Raw genomic sequence first — 20792 nt, 5'->3', positions numbered from 1 at the left:
GGATTTTTTTGGGTCTTTCACAGAAGAGATGGCGTTTTGGACTTCTTTTGCCTTAAACATGCAGTTTATAGGCAACTGGTTGTCATCTGGGGGGTATGTGAAACCCTTCTCCTGATCTAACCTATAATTGAGTCGTTCAGTATCTAGGGATTTTGATTGACTATTTTTGGCAAAAGTATCTGCTAATAGGTTTGCCTTTTCAGAGTCAGTTGTGGTCATTTTATCACCCGATAGTAGTGGCTTTTCTTTAGTTCTGTATCTACATTTAAATCTGCGGATTTTCTTCCAGATTTTGCCACAGTCTTTGTAATCTTTAGTTTCTTTGTGGACAAAGTTTTCCCAGTTTTGAAGTTTAGCCTCAGCGGTGATCTGGTTAAATTGTATTTCAGATGACTTCATATTCGTGAAGTTAGCGTCTGAGCAGTGCCTGAGATATGTCCTAATGTGATATCGCTTGTTTGCCAAGGCTTCATCACAGTCTGCATTCCACCACTCATTCCTTTTGGCCTTACAGTTAGGATTTACTGATTTAAGCGGAATGTGATTATTGGCAGCAGTGAGTATACATTGACGTATGTTATTGTAAGAGGCTTCGATGTCATCCGTAAGGAGAGTTTCCTCCCTGACACCCTCGAGCTCCGCACGGAAGCTGTCCCAATTTGCCTGTTTGTAATTGTACTTTTTTCTGACCTCCGAGTTATTGCGATTAGGGGCGAAGTGGCGGAAGGTAAGAACAATGGGTAAGTGATCGGAGCCGAGGGCGTCCGGGAAAACGTTCCAGTCGATGTCAGTGACTATGGCATTTGAGCAAAGGGAGAGATCGATTGCTGACGGGGAATGGTCAGCTCTGTCTGGAAGTCTGGTTGCCGAGCCATCGTTTAGTATACAAAAGTCAGTTTCCAAAATGACGTCAGCAAGGTTGCTATTGGCATGTTTGTATCTAGGGTTAGCAGAGTCCCACAGAGGGTGGTGATTATTAAAATCACCCATCACGCACCAGTGTGCCCTGCCATGATCCAGGGATTTTAGCCAGTCGGTAGTTCCTTTTTTATTACACCCGTGGGGGTAATATATGTTAACTATGTTGAGGTTTTTGGATCCTTTTATTTCGATTTCAACAGCACATGTACTGAGATTTTCTGAACTAGGGATGAGAGGTGCAAAGGGTTTGTAATTTAAGGAAGACTTTAGATAAATAGCTGTTTGAATGAGTTGCCCTGAGCCCTTTTGCTCTACTATGGGAGGGAAGTCAAAACCATCTATAGAAGGCAGTAGGGAGCGTTTTCTCTTGATTGACTGGATAACTAAGATGTCAGCAGAGTGATTTGATATATAATTATATAGCTGAGAGAAGTTAGAGTTGATAGAGCGACAGTTCCACTGTAATATGATAAATCCGTGACCGCTTTCACCTTGTTCAGCCATTTTAACACGCACAAAGAAGGTAAGTTAAAGGGCAGATTTAAAATAGGTTAAAAAGTGGTTTTGACAGCTTTCATATCCGTCACGGACAACTGCTTGGCACCAGCAAGGGCGCCCAGCGCCAGAGTGGCGCCGCCCGGAATGAAGCGTTCAACCTTGGTGTTGGAGAGTTGTGTGTATGTAGCTGAGAGGGAGTCGATCAGGTCGAGAGGACTCTGCATCTGTCTGGCCTTAACCATGAAGCCGAGGCACTGCTCGATGAAACCTTGAAGGCCTCTTTGTTGTTCATTTAAATTTGCATATTGCTCTCCTGTTTTTAGCTTATCTAGTGCAGCGTCGGCTAGCTCAAGCTCTGCCTTCTCCTGCTCCTCCCTCATCTGCTGCTTTATTTCCTGTTCAGTTTTAAGTTTGTATTCTCTGAATCTCTGGGCCAATCCCTCCTCCATTCTCCCCATCAACCTCTCGAAGAGCTGCTCTTCTTTCGAGTCCTCCTTCCTGTTCTGGGCTTTGCGTAGGAGGGAGGCCTTTAACCCGGGGGTCCCATGAAGCGGCGCCTCTGCCCGAGCCGTCTGAGACTTACAGGGCGCCTGGGGGCCAGGATTTGGATTTTGCGAAGTTGTTTGGTGCTTCGCGGTTGCAACAGAACTGTCCGCATGAACTGGAAGGAGTGTATTGTCATGTTCGGTCATTTTGTTTTTGATTTCTTGTATTTTATTTACTTGCCCACCCAGGGGGGGTCTCTGGACAGCCAAAGAGTACCCGGACCGGGGGGTTGAGGTCCGCCGGATCGGTTGCGGAGGGGGACGCCAGAAGGAGTCCCTCATTTCCGCTGGGGCAGTCGCTGTTTTATTTTGTTGTTTGGCGAGCTCGCGCCGCGCCCGATCCAGGGCCTCAGAATATGGTATGTATGCTGCCGACCTGATCTTATTGGCCTGCAGCCTCAGTCTCATTTCCGGGCATCCAAGATAAGCGGCGGAATGCTCGCCCTTGCAGTTTACGCAATGTTTGGCCTTGGTGCACGTCGCTCCGTCGTGGCCCTTGGAGCCACATCGGGGGCAGATCTGCACTTTTGATTTGCATTGTTGTTTTAGGTGCGATAGTCTCTGGCACTTCGTACAGCGCCGCACTGGAGGAGTGTAGGGTTCGACGCCGTACACCTCACTCTCCAGAACGACGCTGTCTGGAAGAATTGCCGTTGTAAACGTGACACGGACCGCCTGAGACGGTTTCCCATCCCTAAGGAGAAGACGGCGAAAAGATCGAACCGAGGAGGGGCCCTTTTCTACAAGACTCCCATCCTCCATCCGGACGCGCACGCCCACTGCCATCTCAGACAGGTCTGTTCCTGAATGTATTGTGGGTATGCGTTTAATGACACCTTCGGTTGTTACCTCCGGACGGTGGCATTTCACTTTGATGCCGCCGATCGAGTCCAGCCTCAAAAGCATGTTTTGTTGTGATGCTGAGGAGCACCCTACCAGGACGCTCCCAGCTGCCAGCATGCGTATTTCTTTGACCTCGCCGATGGCAAGGTCAAAAGTTTTTTTCCTCCTGAGGCCGAGTCCCTGCAATGTTGCAGGGCCCTCCTTCAGGTCCTGCACCACCACGGGGAACTCTAAGAAGGAGGGAGGAGGTTGCTTGGGTTGGTAAAGAAGTTTTCTTCGGGGTCTTTGTTTTGTGTGTGTGTGTGTATTGGCAGGTGGTAGTGGCTGTTGAGTTGTCTGGTTTTCTTGTGATTCAGTTAGGGGTTGGGAGGTGTCGACCCCCCGGGCAGATGTTGCATGGGAAATACCTGTGTTTCCCTGAAGAGGGGGACCCTCGCAGAGGACCTTTTGCTTCTTTTTCTTTTTGGGCTTCTTACGATTGACTTCGGTGAAGTCTTCCTCAAAATTATCAGTAATCTGAGAGCGTGGGGGGCTATCCCGGAAGAGAAGAGATTCCGGAGAGCTCTGCCCCCCCTCAGGGTCGTCCTCCCGCAATCTCTTTCTCTTGAAAGGAGAAGATATGCTGGTTTTCTCATTGGTGATTGCTTTATTAAGCTGTTTGGATTTTGGGGACTGACCAGTCCGGCTGGCCCGGTCAGTCTCATTCAGTGATTCCATGGGAATATCTGGGGCGCGGTCAGAACCGCTTGCTGTTTGGTCCATATTAAGGGACCAATCTTGCTCCCTCAGAGCAGTGGTGTCCGTTGGAAGGTAGTTATCTACCCAGATGGACGTTTCCCGCCTATCAGCAAAGGTGGTGTTTGGCAGTTTGTGTTTAGCAACTTGGCTCATCACTTACAAGGTACGGTACGGTCACCAAGAAAAAACAAGCCAAACAGCTCAGGGTTAAAAAGGCAGGATAAAAGCAGGGTAACAAAAGCGTCCCTAGACAAAGAGTGAGCTGAAGCTCACCCCTCTAGCGACTTTCACTTCTCTCCCGAGAAACACGAGGACTCCTGCAGGGCGAGTGGGAACGCCACCAAGGGCAGCTAGCCCCCTTTCTGGACCCACGCCAAGAGCAGAGGGAGCTGTGTCGTGTGTTTAAGACACAACGAAAATGTGATTGTCCCCCTTTACCCTCAGGAATTCGGGAGAAAATCGCTATTTGAGCACTGACTTGGCTATGTAAGCTCGAGGTGCGTTAAAGCAGTCGCTATGTAATCAGCATGTTTGCTTGTGAAAGAACGCACTCTACGGGCCAGCAACTGCAGTGAATTACTCGTGCTGAGTGTGACATGACATGCACGTGACAGAACACGACATTCATGACATGCACATGTATTACACAAAAGCCGCCAGACCACATCACAAACAGAACTGAACAATGCACAGGTGTTCCTCACATAGAGACACACACACACACACACACACACACACACACACACACACACACACACACACACACACACACACACACACAGAAGCCGTATATATCTATGTATATATATAAATATATAGAGATAGATGACAGTGGATTTTTCGATAAATAGATTCGACCTTTGCACTTTTACAGTGAGGACAACTTACGGGTACATGCAAGGAAAGCCCACAACTTCTAAGGCGAACAACTCTGCAGAGTCTGCTGTGAAGGGCGACGGTAGTCTCCCTGTCACACTCGACCCCCTTTGAATGAACTTTGTCCCCAAAGTTCCGAACAATGGACCCGCCAAGCTTAGGTCCCTCCCAGGTGGAATGGGAACAGCACGAAAATGATTCAGTGGCCTGAACATTTCATGTCGAGTCCCATCGCTGTCGACGACGCCAAATGTAATCGAGTGCCGAAACACCACAATCACCTTTGAAGGCGAAGTCCACTCAAACGGGATTGAGAGTAACTGTTATGGCTTCTCAAAGGAAGGCCTGAACATACAGACACACCAAAGCCGCCAGACCACATCACAAACAGAAATCTACAATCCACAGGTGTTGCCCACACACACACACACACAAACACACACACACACACACACACACACACACAGAGAAGCCGTATATATATATATACTAGAATGAATACCCGCTTCGCCGGGTAGCCGGCTTCGCCGGGAAGAAGTACTTAGAGCCGTACGCCGGCTTCGCCGGGTCCGAACAATGGACCCGCCAAGCTTAGGTCCCTCCCAGATTCGTGGAATGGGAACAGCACGAAAATGATTCAGTGGCCATAATGCCATTCCAGAGCATAGTTAAATTTGTGAAGCGGCGCTATATAAGCTATCTTTATTATTTTATTATTCCTGACCATATCGAGTCCCATCCTTGTCGACGAATGTAACCGTGTTAATCACCTTTCAGGGGTGTGCAAATTTAAAAATAAAGAACTCACCCACGGGTTAGTAGAATCTCATTTCCAGCTCACCCGTGAAAAAAATAGGTAACCCACTCCAACTTTTCTTATTTTGTCTTTGAAGTTTCACACACAGAAACATTGGATTATAAACAACGCCATGGTTGTTTTTCAGTGGCCCGAAACAAATTAGGGAGCGCTTTCTCATTGGTCAAAATGTAAAACTAAACTAAGGGATGTAACTCACATCGTTGAAGCAGACGACATTTTCGAACACGATCAATACTTCAGAAAAAGCGCCTTATAAACAATACTTACTGTTTGGGCTTCGGTTTGGGCTTTGTTTTCATTATGAAAAACAAGGGGAAATGTATTTTGGCCATTCATTTTAGTAAGGAGTTGGCATTTGAAGCTCTATCTTGAGTTTTGTTTGTGAAATTTTTAGCTAACCCACGGGAATGCTACTCAAAGACCTCAGCTAACCCGGCTAATTTTTAACTCCCCCCGGGTCACGGGTTAGTGGATTTGCACACCCCTGACTTTGGAGGCGAACTCCACTCAAACAGGATTGAGCAATTTAGAGCTTATCTGTTATGGCTTCTCAAAGGAAGGCCAGTACATACAATTACATAAAAGCCGCCAGACCACATTACAAACAAAACTGAACAATCCCCAGGTGTTGCCCACATAGAGAGACACACACACGCACACACACACACACACACAAACACAGAGAAGCCGTATATATAGAGAGATAGATGACAGTGTATTTTTCGCGTGGCTATAAATTGATTCGACCTTTGCACTTTTACAGTGAGGATAATTTACGGGTCCAATTTACGTTCTGGACACTGCGGTGACCTTCTAAAAATAGTAACAGAACGCCGGGAATATCCGAAGATGCCCCACTCATACTATAGTGCACCATACGAAGGAAGGGAGGTAAACGCTGAAAACCTGGAGAAGATAAGGAAGAGTTACTTATAATGGTGAAATGAACACAAAAACCAAAATCGGTTCAGCGCTGCGCGCTGAGAGCACGTGTTGAAATATCTCATCGATGATATTGTGTCCGGGGTGTAGCTGAATACGGTGTCCAAATTTGAAAAAGATCCACCGAGAACTTTGGCGTTGTGATGTGGTGTAGCGGCTTTGGTGTGTCGGTATGGGGGCCCGGGTAGCTGAGGTGGAACCAAAATCGGTTCAGCGCTGCGCGCTGAGAGCACGTGTTGAAATATCGACCAGGTTGTGTCCTGTCCCGGGTCTACCTGAATATGCCCACCAAATTTGAAGCAGATCCATCGAGAACTTTGGCCGTGCATCGCGAACTCACACACAGACACACACACAGACACACAGACACAAGTCGTATATATATATAGATATGTATATCTATATCTATAAATATATAGAGATAGATGACAGTGTATTTTTCGCGTGGCTATAAATTGATTCGACCTTTTCACTTTTACACTAAGGACAACTTACGGGTGCAAGAAAAGCGTTCTGGACAGTGCAGTGACATTCTAAAAATAGTAACGTAGTAACGGGAATATGGATTGACGCCACACGAAGGAAGGGAGATAAACGCTGAAAACACTGGAGAAGATAAGGAAGAGTTACTGGGAATGGATCCAGAGAAAAACCAAAATCGGTTCAGCGCTGCGCGCTGAGAGCACGTGTTGAAATATCTCATCGATGAGGTTGTGTCCGGGATGTAGCTGAATACGGTCTCCAAATTTGAAAAAGATCCACCGAGAACTTTGGCCGTGCATGGCGGACACACACACACACACACACACACACACACACACACACACACACACACACACACACACACACACACAAATACACAAACACACAGACACACACACACACAGACAGACACAAGTCGTATATGGGTGCGTCTCAGAATCTCGTCCTCTGTTTGTGACATTATCACCAAAAGTAAAATCTTCCCAGAAAACTTTGATAATACTATTTACACACTTCTCAGGGTGTACCTTTTCAGTTTAAGGTAGTTCACTGGACCCGTTAAATATAATTTGGTTTCTCCCAAAAGTTGGTTATTTTTTAAGTTCGATCTGTCTGCTATGCATTCAGCACACACAAAATATAGGGTAGTGGGTTCGTTTCGGAGCTATGAGTCTCGGAAGACAGTGCCCGTTTTGAATTTTGGACCGAAAAATCGAAAAATGGGTATGTTTTGAAAACGGCTAATTACACAAACATCTGCATAGGAATAGTCATTTAAACAAATATCACCCAAAGCAGCAATGGGCAGGTAACGAAGTGCACTGGTAAACGAAAATGTTGCGCATACTCAAACTTTGTGACGTCACGTCTTTTGCCAGAGTTTATTTTAAATTTGTTCCTCATGTTGAGGTATTTTATTGCAGGTAGCCTGGAAATAAATTACGATTTGATGAGATGGGTTGTAAACGCAAGAGCGATCAAAACGGCATTAAAAAAAACAAACAAAAACGACAGGTTGGTAGTGTTTTTAGGGGGGGGGGGTTCACTCCCTTGATTAACCCCACCCTTTGCACTATTACTGTCCAGTGTGCCTCAGAAAAATATGTGTCACGATAATGTAAAGGGCTGTTGTCCGATCATTTGTCTCAGATATATGAGCCAACTACATTATGTTTTTAAAAACCACTGTTACATATGACCTCTGTTGAAAGTCAAAGGTCACCGCAACTTTGAAAGGCCACAAGTCCGATTCAAATGTAATAAAAACGCCAATCAAAAGGTGGAGGTCACTTGTTTGATACAAGTGTAATAATAAAAATTAATAATCAAGGCTTGGTTTATAATTTTGCTTAATAGTGCGTACTGTTATTTGTTACGGTTTGAAGGCTGGGACTTTTTGAGGGTGGAATTAAAGCAATTTTTCGCCTTATGGGCCCCTTATGCCTCGAAGGACTTCAATTATTGTATTATCTGCTGCCAGCGTACAGTAGAAAGAGGGCTGCATACACAAGACACTTGTTCTTAATACTACTGGCTGTTATTCTAGTTCAAACACCGGTTTTAACATGTGGTATTCTGATGCAATCACGCTGTGAGCATCACGGGTTGGGAGACACTCTCTTACCTGCTACCGGAGCTTCAATGTTAGCTTTGGTGATTATTACGATGTCACTGGCAAAGAGAACGGCTTTGTACCGATTTCATTAGATGCCCACGTGTTTTTGACCTCGTGGTTGGGAGGCGTGTCGCATTGTTTTTATTTCTGGCGGTGTCGTCATTTTCTGACGTCATTCACTTACGCTGCCTGAAAAATGTGACGTTTGTTCTATTTACGTCATTCGAATGTTCGACGTGTTCTTCTTCTTCTTCTTCTTCTTCTGCGTTCCCTGTTCGATGTGTTCGAATTCCCAGCCTGCCAGGAAAAAATGGCGACACAACTCAGTGGCTTCCCTTTGTGTATGAAGAGTAATATCCCTGTCTCCATTTGACCTGCCTTAAACGAAGAAAAAATATAACATTGCCTTTAGTTTGCCATATATTGAGCATTATTTGGACCATGTGTGCAAAATCACCCGTGTAACATGGAAACAATAAAAGACAAAAAAACTGCATTTATAAGGCTGAAAACGACTTTTATTCAGTTATTATTGTTGAATCACAAGCCATTATAGAGTTCAATATGAAATGACTACATGCAAACAACAAAATAATGTTTTTTTCAAAGTTCCATGCATTCGTCAAAATTTCAATACAAAAATGAAAATTAATTAATGATATCCTGATCAGAACATGTTGATACATGGCATTCATTCAGTCTTATTGACATTTAACCTTCACAATAGCATATATACAAAGATTTGTTGCTCTAAGACAAAATGTTAGTCTAGAAAGTTATCCAAAAAGAATGCAAAATGGTCACCGATGTAACATGGAAACATCACTTTTGTAACAAAGAAACGGTTATGCTTTTTCCCACAAACTTTACAAAATGAAGCTGATTTTGCAACCAGATTCTTCTTAGGTAAAATGCCAAACACTAAAACAGGAACAGAAAGAAAAAAAGCTGGACAAAATCAAGCAAACTTTGCCCCCAAAAAGAGAAACATTAATGAAAAGTTCATCACCGACGTAACTCGGAAACGAACAACCAGACATGTATTATAAGGTTTGACATGAAGAATGCAAATGTTCAAAAGTGGTTAATTCAATTGTTAAGACAATAAACCAAAGGCATTGGTAACATATAGAACAGTTGCCACTTGCAGTTAATTAATTTATTTTAAAAGAAATAATGCCCCCTGGCATTGAAGGTGGGGTCACGAATCATGGTTGCATCAGATGTAGGGACTAAGGAAATATCATCGATCCCTGGAAAGCAATAGTAGTTCCCCTCCGGTTTCCTTCGAAGGAACGTTACCACCAGTTCATCAGGTCGAATCTCTTGCACCTGAAACATGCAAGTACCTGCGATTTCAACTAAAGATTGATGCAATATGTGTACTAGTTTCACTAACATGAATTTGTTTAATGTCTATCAAGATTTTGATGCATCCACATTCACTGGCTAAAAACAAAATAAAGTAACTATTTTGTTCAGACTTACCATTCCATTGAACATACAACTTGTACGATTAAAGAAAACATTGACACTTACCGTTCCTTTAAATGGATTTCGGAAATTTAATTTTGATCATAATTTTTTATATTTTTAATTTTCAGAGCTTGTTTTTAATCCAAATATAACATATTTATATGTTTTTGGAATCAGAACATGATCAAAAATAAGATGAACGTAAATTTGGATCGTTTTATACTGTTCAAAAAAAGAAACGCATAGCTTGTAATATTTGGTTAATTTAGTTATATGGCTACAAGGATATCCACCAAACTGCAGAAAATGTTTATCTGGTCGTCGACCTTTCGTCCATTGCCACAAGTGAGCTCTGCACGTGACGCATGCGTTATCAGTGGCTACAATGTCAAAATTGCTCATTTGGCATGACCACTCGTCATGCTTCAGTGTAATCTCGTGAAACTCGGGGAATATTGAGCTCTCACCATGTCTTCCAAAACCCATAAAAGCGGATTGTTCGCCACAAAGAAATCAGACGACAATTCAGCGACGAAAGATGGCCCGATTGAGCAGAGAAGACCGCCAAATTGCATTGGGTCGTTTACAAGCAGGCCAAAGTCAAAGTGCAATCGCCAGGCACTTCCACGTGTCCCAGAGCACCATCAGTAGACTGTGGGTCAGGTTTCAAGCCACTGGCTCCGTTGCTGACTTGCCACGAGCGGGAAGACCAAGGGCGACAACTGCTGCTCACGACCGCTTCATACGGCTCCGCCACCTCCGGAATCGTTTCCTGTCGGCCTCATCTTCTGTCCAGGCTCTCCCCGGGCCACACCGATTATCGGACCAGACCGTGCGGAACCGCCTGCATGAAGCTGGTTTGAGAGCTCGCAGACCTCACAGAGGAGCTGTCCTCACCTGCCGCCATCGCCAGAACCGAGTGCAGTGGGGCAACCAGCACCTTCGCTGGACCGTCCGGAATCACTGGAGACACGTGTGGTTCAGCGACGAGTCCTACTTCCTGCTCCAGCGACATGATGGTCGGAGGAGGGTCTACCGGAGAGTAAACGAACGTTACGCGCCCAACTGTGTGGATGAGGCACCCGTTCATGGTGGTGGAGGCGTCATGGTGTGGGGGGCGATCAATACCGCTGGAAGGAGCACCCTGGTGCACGTCCAAGGGCGCATAACTGCCCAGCGATACGTGGAGGAAATTCTGCGCCCACACGCCCTTCCTCTTCTGGCTGACCAGGATGCCATATTCCAGCAGGACAACGCTCGCCCGCACACAGCACGACTCACCACCCAGTTCCTCACCGACCACCATGTCCAGGTGCTTCCCTGGCCATCCATGTCGCCAGACATGAACCCGATAGAACACCTCTGGGATGAATTGGACAGACGTGTGCGCAGGCGAGAAGAAGCGCCGGCAAATCACCGCGATCTATTGCAGGCACTTCAGGAGGAGTGGGACACCATCCCACAGCAAGATATCCGGCATCTGATCCAGTCCATGCCCAGAAGGTGCCGGGCAGTTGTTGCTGCTCAAGGCAGTCACACCCCCTACTGACTTGACAGCCTCGGCACCCAATCGTATTGATTGACTGATTGATTTGAAGATGCAAATGAACTGTGTGTGCATTCAACTGTGTCCATACCAAATTTCAAACAAATAATCTAAATATTGGATTTTCTGTTAATTTTTTCGAAAAATAAAACAAATTTGGCAAGTAGCAACTATGCGTTTCTTTTTTTGAACAGTATATAAAACAAATATTTTTTTTACAATTTTCAGATTTTTAATGACCAAAGTCATTACTTAATTTTTAAGCCACCAAGCTGAAATGCAATACCAAAGTCCGGCCTTTGTCGAAGATTGCTTTACAAAAATTTCAATCAATTTAATTGAAAAATGAGGGTGTGACAGTGCCGCCTCAACTTTTACAAAAAGCCGGATATGACGTCATCAAAAGTATTTGTCGAAAAAAAGAAAAAAACGTCCGGGGATATCATACCCAGGAACTCTCATGTCAAATTTCATAAAGATCGGTCAAGTAGTTTAGTCAGAATCGCTCTATACACACACACACGCACAGACAGACACACACACACACACACACACATACACCACGACCCTCTATGTTAAAACATTTAGTCAAGTTTTGACTAGGTGAAATCGAAAGAAAAACTATTATTAACAAATGTTTAGCCTAATTTTTCACTTCATTGAATATCATAGCAGCAAAAACTCACCTTTTCTCAAGAACCTTGGGTGTTGATCACTGTCGTAACAAAATCACAGACTTCGGAAACATTCTCGAAATCTTTCTTCACTGCTGGAAGCTGAACTATTTCTCTAAGTCACTACGCGCAAAATAGTTCTAATCTTTCTTCAAAACTCGGAACATTATTTGCAAAACCGTTCACCATCGTAACTGAATTTTGAAGAAGCATGTCATATTGCGCAACTTTCAACTTAGTTTGCAGATGCAATTTTGAGAAAATAATACTTAAATAACATTTAGCTTAGCGATTTTCTATGCCCTTTCATGTCAAGATCGTGTTGAAGATGAATATGCAAATTCTAAAGTTCAAATTTAGGACTTGTTGCTGTTGCACGCGTGTGGAAACCTATGTTACGACAGTGATGGCAAACTTTCAAGCGATTAATTTCGTTTAAAAAAAACAATTCTGTGGACAAAATAACATTTCAACTGTCAAGTACACTTAAACCAAACACACATAACAAGAATAGCAGTCCTTGGACATTCTAAACGATTCTTGTAGTGAGGTGCAAAACTAGTTGATGGTTCATGTCACAGATCAGACCTCCATTTTTCACGCATCCAATCATTTCTTTCGCAAAACAACCTTCATAATAATCATGCAAAATACTCAGTTTTGTTTGTACTATTTCTTTATTCATTTTACTTCTCAAAAATACCAATATCATGATTTAAAATTCAGTATGTTTCAATTGTGGGCTAATTTGATTATGGCACACACAAAAGGTTCAGTTTCTGAGACGCACCCATATATATATAGATAGATAGAAGATGCGTGTTTAGGTGGTATCAGCCATCTGCACTTATGGTAGAATGACCAAGATCTTTAACGTGCCCTTGTGGTGACACGGGGGTGGGAGATGGATACCGTCTCTGGGGTCTGCACATAAAGGTGTCCGTCCCGGCCCGGATTCGAACCGTGCCAGCGACCTTTCGATCACAAGTCCAGTGCTCTACCACCTGAGCCGCTACCCGGGCCCCCCACTCGCTATCTTCAAGGCGGCGCCCACCGTACGGGTTTTGCCCCAAAGTAGTGGGTGGACGTTTACTAGGTACTGTGCCCTGTGCAGGATCAGTTCCTCGTTAGAAATGGTGATATTTGTTCTCTTGTCGGGATAGCCATCATGTCACATAACGATTGTATCTTTCTCAGTCAAGTTGTGACTGATATCAGATATGCAAGTCATAATAATAATAATAATAAATGAGCATTTATATAGCGCAACATCATAACTTTACAATTATGCTCTTTTTTTAATAGTGTAAAGTCATGCAGTGCCTCAACAGAATAAAACATCAAAATCAAACACTAAATTTGTTTTTATCCCCGAGTACGCAGTACTAGGGTCCTGCAGACTTTAATTGTGTGTGTGTGTGTCTGTCTCGACTTAACAGCTTATTGCTGGGAAACTACTGGGCGCAGTTCGTTCAAAAGTTGATACACTAACTTGATAATAGGTCCGATTGATCGTATTAAAACTTCATAATGTTACCTGGGACCTAAATGCGAAATAAATCACAAACAAGTCGCGTAAGGCGAAAATACAATATTTAGTCAAGTAGCTGTCGAACTCACAGAATGAAACTGAACGCAATGCCATTTTTCAGCAAGACCGTATACTCGTAGCATCGTCAGTCCACCGCTCATGGCAAAGGCAGTGAAATTGACAAGAAGAGCGGGGTAGTAGTTGCGCTAAGAAGGATAGCACGCTTTTCTGTACCTCTCTTTGTTTTAACTTTCTGAGCGTGTTTATAATCCAAACATATCATATCTATATGTTTTTGGAATCAGGAACCGACAAGGAATAAGATGAAAGTGTTTTTAAATTGATTTCGAAAATTTAATTTTGATAATAATTTTTATATATTTAATTTTCAGAGCTTGATTTTAATCCAAATATAACATATTTATATGTTTTTGGAATCAGAAAATGATGGAGAATAAGATGAACGTAAATTTGGATCGTTTTATAAATTTTTTTTTTTTACAATTTTCCGATTTTTAATGACCAAAGTCATCAATTAATTTTTAAGCCACCAAGCTGAAATGCAATACCGAAGTCCGGGCTTCGTCGAAGATTACTTGACCAAGCCGGATATGACGTCATCAAAGACATTTATCAAAAAAATGAAAAAAACGTTCGGGGATTTCATACCCAGGAACTCTCATGTCAAATTTCATAAAGATCGGTCCAGTAGTTTAGTCTGAATCGCTCTACACACACACACAGACACACACACACACGCACGCACATACACCACGACCCTCGTTTCGATTCCCCCTCGATGTTAAAATATTTAGTCAAAACTTGACTAAATATAAAAAGGTGGGAGTTTTTGCGGTGGGAGGCTGGTCGCTTTGCGAACAGCCAGTCACTGAACTAAAGGGGAGACTTGGGCGGCTGAGCCGAACACGTCACGCAGTGACGAGAAAAGCATGATTTGCAAGACAGCCGACGGGTGGGGATTTGGTCTCGGCAAAGAAACTATTGGTCTCGGTGAAAGAGAGACAGAGAGCACGAGAGAGTCTATGGCCAAAGTGATCCGGGGATTCGATTCCCGGCATGGGCGGTCTATTTTTTTTTTTTTTTTTTAATTCTTGTTTACAATTGTTTATTATGAACGTTTTAATGTTTTATTTTACTCTAATAGTTTTTTTAATAGTGTAAAATAAATAAAAAAAAAATTTTTTTTTTAAATCCAAGTGATCCGGGTTCGATTCCTGGCATGGGCGGTCAAATTTTTTTAATTTTTTTTTTTTAATTCTTGTTTACTATTGTTTATTATGAACGTTTTAATGTTTTATTTTACTCTAATAATTTTTTTAATTGTGTAAAATAAATTTTTTTCTTTGTTTTGTTTTTTTTGTTTTTAATCCACGTGCACAAGACAGAAACTTTCATACTGGGGGAGCGAGCCAGTCTGAAGAGTACTCGGGTCTAGCGCCAGCGTTTTTTATCCCCGAGTACGCTAGTACAAGGGTCCAGCAGACTTTAATTGTGTGTCTGTCTGTGTGTCTCGACTTATTGCTGGGAAACTACTGGGCGCAGTTCGTTCAAAAGTTGATACACTAACTTGATAATAGGTCCGATTGATCGTATTAAAACTTCATAATGTTACCTGGGACCTAAATGCGAAATAAACCACAAAAAAACGACTTGGCGGTGGGAGGAATTCGCGGTGCAACTATGGCAATCCGTTTGTAAAGAAATTACGTTTTTGACTCACATGCGAAGCAAAAGTGAGTCTATGTACTCACCCGAGTCGTCCGTCCGTCCGTCCGTCCGGACGTCCGGACGTCCGGACGTCCGTCCGTCCGTCCGTCCGGAAAACTTTAACGTTGGATATTTCTTGGACACTATTCAGTCTATCAGTACCAAATTTGGCAAGATGGTGTATGATGACAAGGCCCCAAAAAACATACATAGCATCTTGACCTTGCTTCAAGGTCAAGGTCGCAGGGGCCATAAATGTTGCCTAAAAAACAGCTATTTTTCACATTTTTCACATTTTCTCTGAAGTTTTTGAGATTGAATACCTCACCTATATATGATATATAGGGCAAAGTAAGCCCCATCTTTTGATACCAGTTTGGTTTACCTTGCTTCAAGGTCAAGGTCACAGGAGCTCTTCAAAGTTGGATTGTATACATATTTTGAAGTGACCTTGACCCTGAACTATGGAAGATAACTGTTTCAAACTTAAAAATTATGTGGGGCACATGTTATGCTTTCATCATGAGACACATTTGGTCACATATGATCAAGGTCAAGGTCACTTTGACCCTTATGAAATGTGACCAAAATAAGGTAGTGAACCACTAAAAGTGACCATATCTCATGGTAGAAAGAGCCAATAAGCACCATTGTACTTCCTATGTCTTGAATTAACAGCTTTGTGTTGCATGACCTTGGATGACCTTGACCTTGGGTCAATGTCACATGTATTTTGGTAGGAAAAATGTGTAAAGCAGTTCTTAATGTATGATGTCATTGCTAGGTTTAGGTCAAGCATGTGAGTCGTATGGGCTTTGCCCTTCTTGTTTCCTGTTGATCTAAATAATGAATTATTTAACTAAAGAATGCATTATATAGCTAAATAATGCATTATTCAGCTAAATAATTCATTATTTACACAAAAGTAAAAAGTGTGATTGTTGTAATGTATCGATTGGAGATTGGATTTCCCTTCTTTGAGTCATGTGACGTCAGAGGCCGACAAAACTTTATGTATCGATTGGAGATTGGATTTCCCTTCTTTGAGTCATGTGACGTCAGAGGCCGACAAAACTTTATAATTTGGCTTTTCAGGTTGACCGAAACTTCAAAGGAACTAAAAAAAAAAAAAACGTCATGTGTTTGATTGCATGTGTGTGTGCTGTTCAATGTCAAAACAACAACAAAGTGAGTACATGACGTGTGTTTTGTAGTTCCTTTGAAGTTTCGGTCAACCTGAAACGCCCAAATATGAAGCTCATGTGTTTGATTGCATACATGTATGTGGATTGCATGCATGTGTGTGTGTGCTCGTTCAATCGTCAAAACAACAACAAAGTCACAAGTACCTGAAAGGAATTCGATCGATACATAAATGTTATTTGCGTGTTTGACCAAAATATGACATTTTACACAGATCTCGACAGTCATTGTTCACCTCGACCGCTAGCGCGGTCTCGGAGAACAATGACTGTCTCGATCTGTGTAAAATGTCATATTTTGGTCAAACACGCAAATAACGTATAATAATTTGGCTTTTCAGGTTGACCGAAACTTCAAAGGAACTCAAAAAAAACCCGTCATGTGTTTGATTGCATGTGTGTGTGCTGTTCAATGTCAAAACAACAACAAAGTGAGTACATGACGTGTGTTTTGTAGTTCCTTTGAAGTTTCGGTCAACCTGAAACGCCCAAATATGAAGCTTATGTGTTTGATTGCATACATGTGGATTGCATGCATACATGTGTGTGTGTGCTCGTTCAATCGTCAAAACAACAACAAAGTCATAAGTACCTGAAAGGAATTCGATCGATACATAAATGTTATTTGCGTGTTTGACCAAAATATGACATTTTACACAGATCTCGACAGTCATTGTTCACCTCGACCGCTAGCGCGGTCTCGGAGAACAATGACTGTCTCGATCTGTGTAAAATGTCATATTTTGGTCAAACACGCAAATAACGTATATTATTTAGTTAAATAATTCATTATTTAGATCAACAGGAAAAATCGTAATTTCTTTACAAACGGATTGCCATATATATATATTATGCAACAGCCAGCCAGGCAGTCTGATAGAACGGTGCAAGGTCTCGGCAAACCAAGACTATGCCATACTCGTAGCAAAGCCGCCGAATGGTACCGTAAACCAAGAATAGTGACGTAAGAAAATAGAATGTCGTCTTTTGATTTGGAACGTGACGTGTTTTAGAATGGAGATGTGGTAGTGTGTGGTAGTGTGTGTGTGTGTGTGTGTGTGTATGTGTGTGTGTGTGTTTGTCTGTGAGAGAGAGAGAGAGGGTGAGAGAGAAGGAGTGAGGGAGAGAGAGCGGTTTGTGTGTCAGTGTGTGTGTGTGTGTGTGAATGTCTGAAGAGTACTCGGGTCCAGCGCGAGCGTTTTTTATTGTTCTTTTAGCCAAATGCAAATTTAAAAAGATAATGTAAAAATATAAAGGAAGTGAATAAAGATACGGTAGCAGTATACATATTAATAAATGGTAAAATGGGAGGGGACCATCAGTCTACCGTCAGAGAAACTGAAGTGTCTGCTTTATTGCAAATCATCTACCTGGGCAACAAGACTCCTGCAGCAGTGATTCCTTTTGAGAAGGACTCCTGAAATAGCCATTTTTGTCCATCCGAGGCTTGCGAAATAGCCGCTAGTGCAATACTTTGTTTTTTAGTCGGTGTTGCAGCCTCGGAAAACCCCATAATTTATTTTCCCCAATTTTCTAAACCAAGGGAGTGAACTTACTAACTCGCCGAGGGTGTCTGGCGAGCGATCTCCCTTGCAACTCTTTTTGAAAAGGAAAACCGCTTTGACAGTGCTTTTTTCGGCGGACATCTCTTCGACCGAACGATCAACTTGTTTATTTTCACTACATTTACGTGTACAACTAAATCCAACAATGGCATCAAAAGACAATGAAAAGGCCAAAAAGGTACTGTAAAGTCTGTTCTGATTAACTGTCTGTCACAACTAATCTGAGGAAAGTTGAACGCAGGAACAAGGACGCGATTCTTCAGGCGCTGTCTAAAATAAATCAACACGTGTTTTGCACCAGATGCATGATCGGAAAATACCTTTTTGGCGCTGGAACTATTAATGGTCAAGGATTAATTAGCTGGTCATTGAATGGATGTAATTGTTCATTAAAACTTCTGTTTTTAGCAGAGGATTTTTTTAAAGACACTGACAGGGGAAAAGTCAAAGTGAAGGGGCTGCTTTTTTGCAGGAACACATTTGAGTTATCCTCGTCTCACTAAACTTCTTCCTCCTTCTTTGTCCTTTTTCTGTTGTTTTGTGAAATGAATTGTTCGATTTCTTTCCATTGGGTTTCAAATTGTTGTAGGTTGTCTTTATCAGCTAGATATATCTCGACTCTATTTTGTTTGCCTTTTCTTTCTTTGTTCATTCACAGGCGGAAGGTATCGTCCACTGGACTACTACTATCACAGAAAGACTACAAGGTACGTCACTCACCTTCGAGTCTTCTGTGTTCTTGGAGTCGCTTCCTGGGGAAAAATATTGTTCAAGACGGTTTGCCTCTTCCTACAGTCTGTGTAAGGTCAAATAAATACAGTTGAATGATTGTTTGAACTATATATGCACCTATAGTTTTCAGCTTCCGTTCGCTGCAGGTTGTTTTTAACCATCATTTGGACGAATCTTCGTTTGCGAGCTGCTAATATCCACACGGCGTCTAATTATGCATCCGCACCGAATATGCATACCAGCGCTCATTGGTTAATAACAGGATATTCGATGATTATTTTCATTGGTCGACTAAAACGTTTTCCTCATTTTGAATGAAGTGGCAAACGGTTCTTCACTAATACCGAAAGTGAAAACTCCCGTGGGTAGCTTCCCTTTGCCGCACAATATTTACATATGTTTTAGACCAATGAGCGCTGGTATGCATATTCGGTGCGGATGCATAATTAGACGCCGTGTGGATATTAGCGGCTCGCAAACGAAGATTCGTCCAAATGATGGTTAAAAACAACCTGCAGCGAACGGAAGCTGAAAACTAGAGGTGCATATAGTTCAAACAATCATTCAACTGTATTTATTTGACCTTACACAGACTGTAGGAAGAGGCAAAACCGTCTTGAACAATATTTTTCCCCAGGAAGCGACTCCAGGAACACAGAAGACTCGAAGGTGAGTGACGTACCTTGTAGTCTTTCTGTGATAGTAGTCGTCCAGTGGACGATACCTTCCGCCTGTGGTTCATTGTGGGGGGGGGGGGGGGGGGGGAGAGAGAGAGAGAGAAGGGGATCATTATATTGGTGCTGACATTTTGGAGCTTACCCTCAGTTGACGCGGTGGGAAGGGACATCACATACTGAATAAATACCAATAATTTTGAGAATTGTGCAGTTAAAAACTTTAAAAGGCCTTTTCACTTGTCAATCAATCAATATGAGGCTTATATCGCGCGTATTCCGTGGGTACAGTTCTAAGCGCAGGGATTTTTTATTTATTTTTTTTTTATGCAATTTATATCGCGCACATATTCAAGGCGCAGGGATTTATTTATGCCGTGTGAGATGGAATTTTTTTTACACAGTACATCACGCATTCACATCGGCCAGCAGATCGCAGCCATTTCGGCGCATATCCTTCTTTTCACGGCCTATTATTCCAAATCACACGGGTATTTTGGTGGACATTTTTATTTATGCCTATACAATTTTGCCAGGAAAGACCCTTTTGTCAATCGTGGGATCTTTAACGTGCACACCCCAATGTAGTGTACACGAAGGGACCTCGGTTTTTCGTCTCATCCGAAAGACTAGCACTTGAACCCACCACCTAGGTTAGGAAAGGGGGGAGAAAATTGCTAACGCCCTGACCCAGGGTCGAACTCGCAACCTCTCGCTTCCGAGCGCAAGTGCGTTACCACTTGGCCACCCGTATGTTACTACTACTACTACTAGTACTAGTACTACTAGAAGCTTGATGATGTTCATGGTGGTCAACAGGAGGATAACTAAAAGATGTGCTGTTGAAAAGTAAATATATAGGAGAACAGAGGGAGGAGCCTCCTAGAGCTCTACATCAGTTTGTATGACACTGACTGACTGAGAGGTCTGTGTGTGATCAAATTCAGTCAACAAACAAAGAAAGTGTTTGTTTTAAATGTACATGTAATACAAATGTTACGGTGTTTTTGTTGTTGCTGATCTTATTTTATGATTATCTTGCACTCGCACACACAAGGGTTTTTTCAGGGATTGGCTTGGGTTTTGTCCACTAGAGGTCCATTGACTGATTCAGCCATGAATCAATCGGTCATTTTGCAAACCAATCAGTCAAAACTTCTGAAAGTTGTTTACAATTTACAGTACCCGGCAAAAGAAACGGAACTCATTCCCGCCCACTGTTACAAGTGATTTTTCGTCATTTTCAAATTGTCGTTAAATATAAACCAGATAAGGTTACTGGTGTTGTTTTTTATTCAGATAAGGCCTAAAAAAAAAATAGGTGTGGTTACGGTAACCCGACCTACCCTTTTTTTTGGGGCCGACCCTATAACTTTTTATTAC

At 42.6% G+C, this 20792-nt stretch overlaps 1 protein-coding gene across 3 annotated transcripts in view; it reads left to right on the top strand.

The window, feature by feature from the left end:
• Window positions 1-20792, top strand: part of LOC138982325 (proteasome activator complex subunit 3-like) — a 39150-nt gene that overhangs the window by 5831 nt on the left and 12527 nt on the right. Inside the window, exon 1 of one of the 3 annotated variants that reach the window (XM_070355583.1) lies at window positions 18051-18181. The exons of the other annotated variants lie outside the window; for them this stretch is intronic. Coding sequence (XP_070211684.1) covers window positions 18149-18181 — 33 coding nt within the window. The 5' untranslated portion in view covers window positions 18051-18148. Of the gene's footprint in view, window positions 1-18050; window positions 18182-20792 lie in introns of those variants that run through there. 3 annotated transcript variants of the gene reach the window in all.

This window comes from Littorina saxatilis, linkage group LG12 (assembly GCF_037325665.1).
Source record: "Littorina saxatilis isolate snail1 linkage group LG12, US_GU_Lsax_2.0, whole genome shotgun sequence".
NCBI classification, from domain to species: domain Eukaryota; kingdom Metazoa; phylum Mollusca; class Gastropoda; order Littorinimorpha; family Littorinidae; genus Littorina; species Littorina saxatilis.
This window is presented reverse-complemented; position numbering and strand designations above follow the sequence as displayed.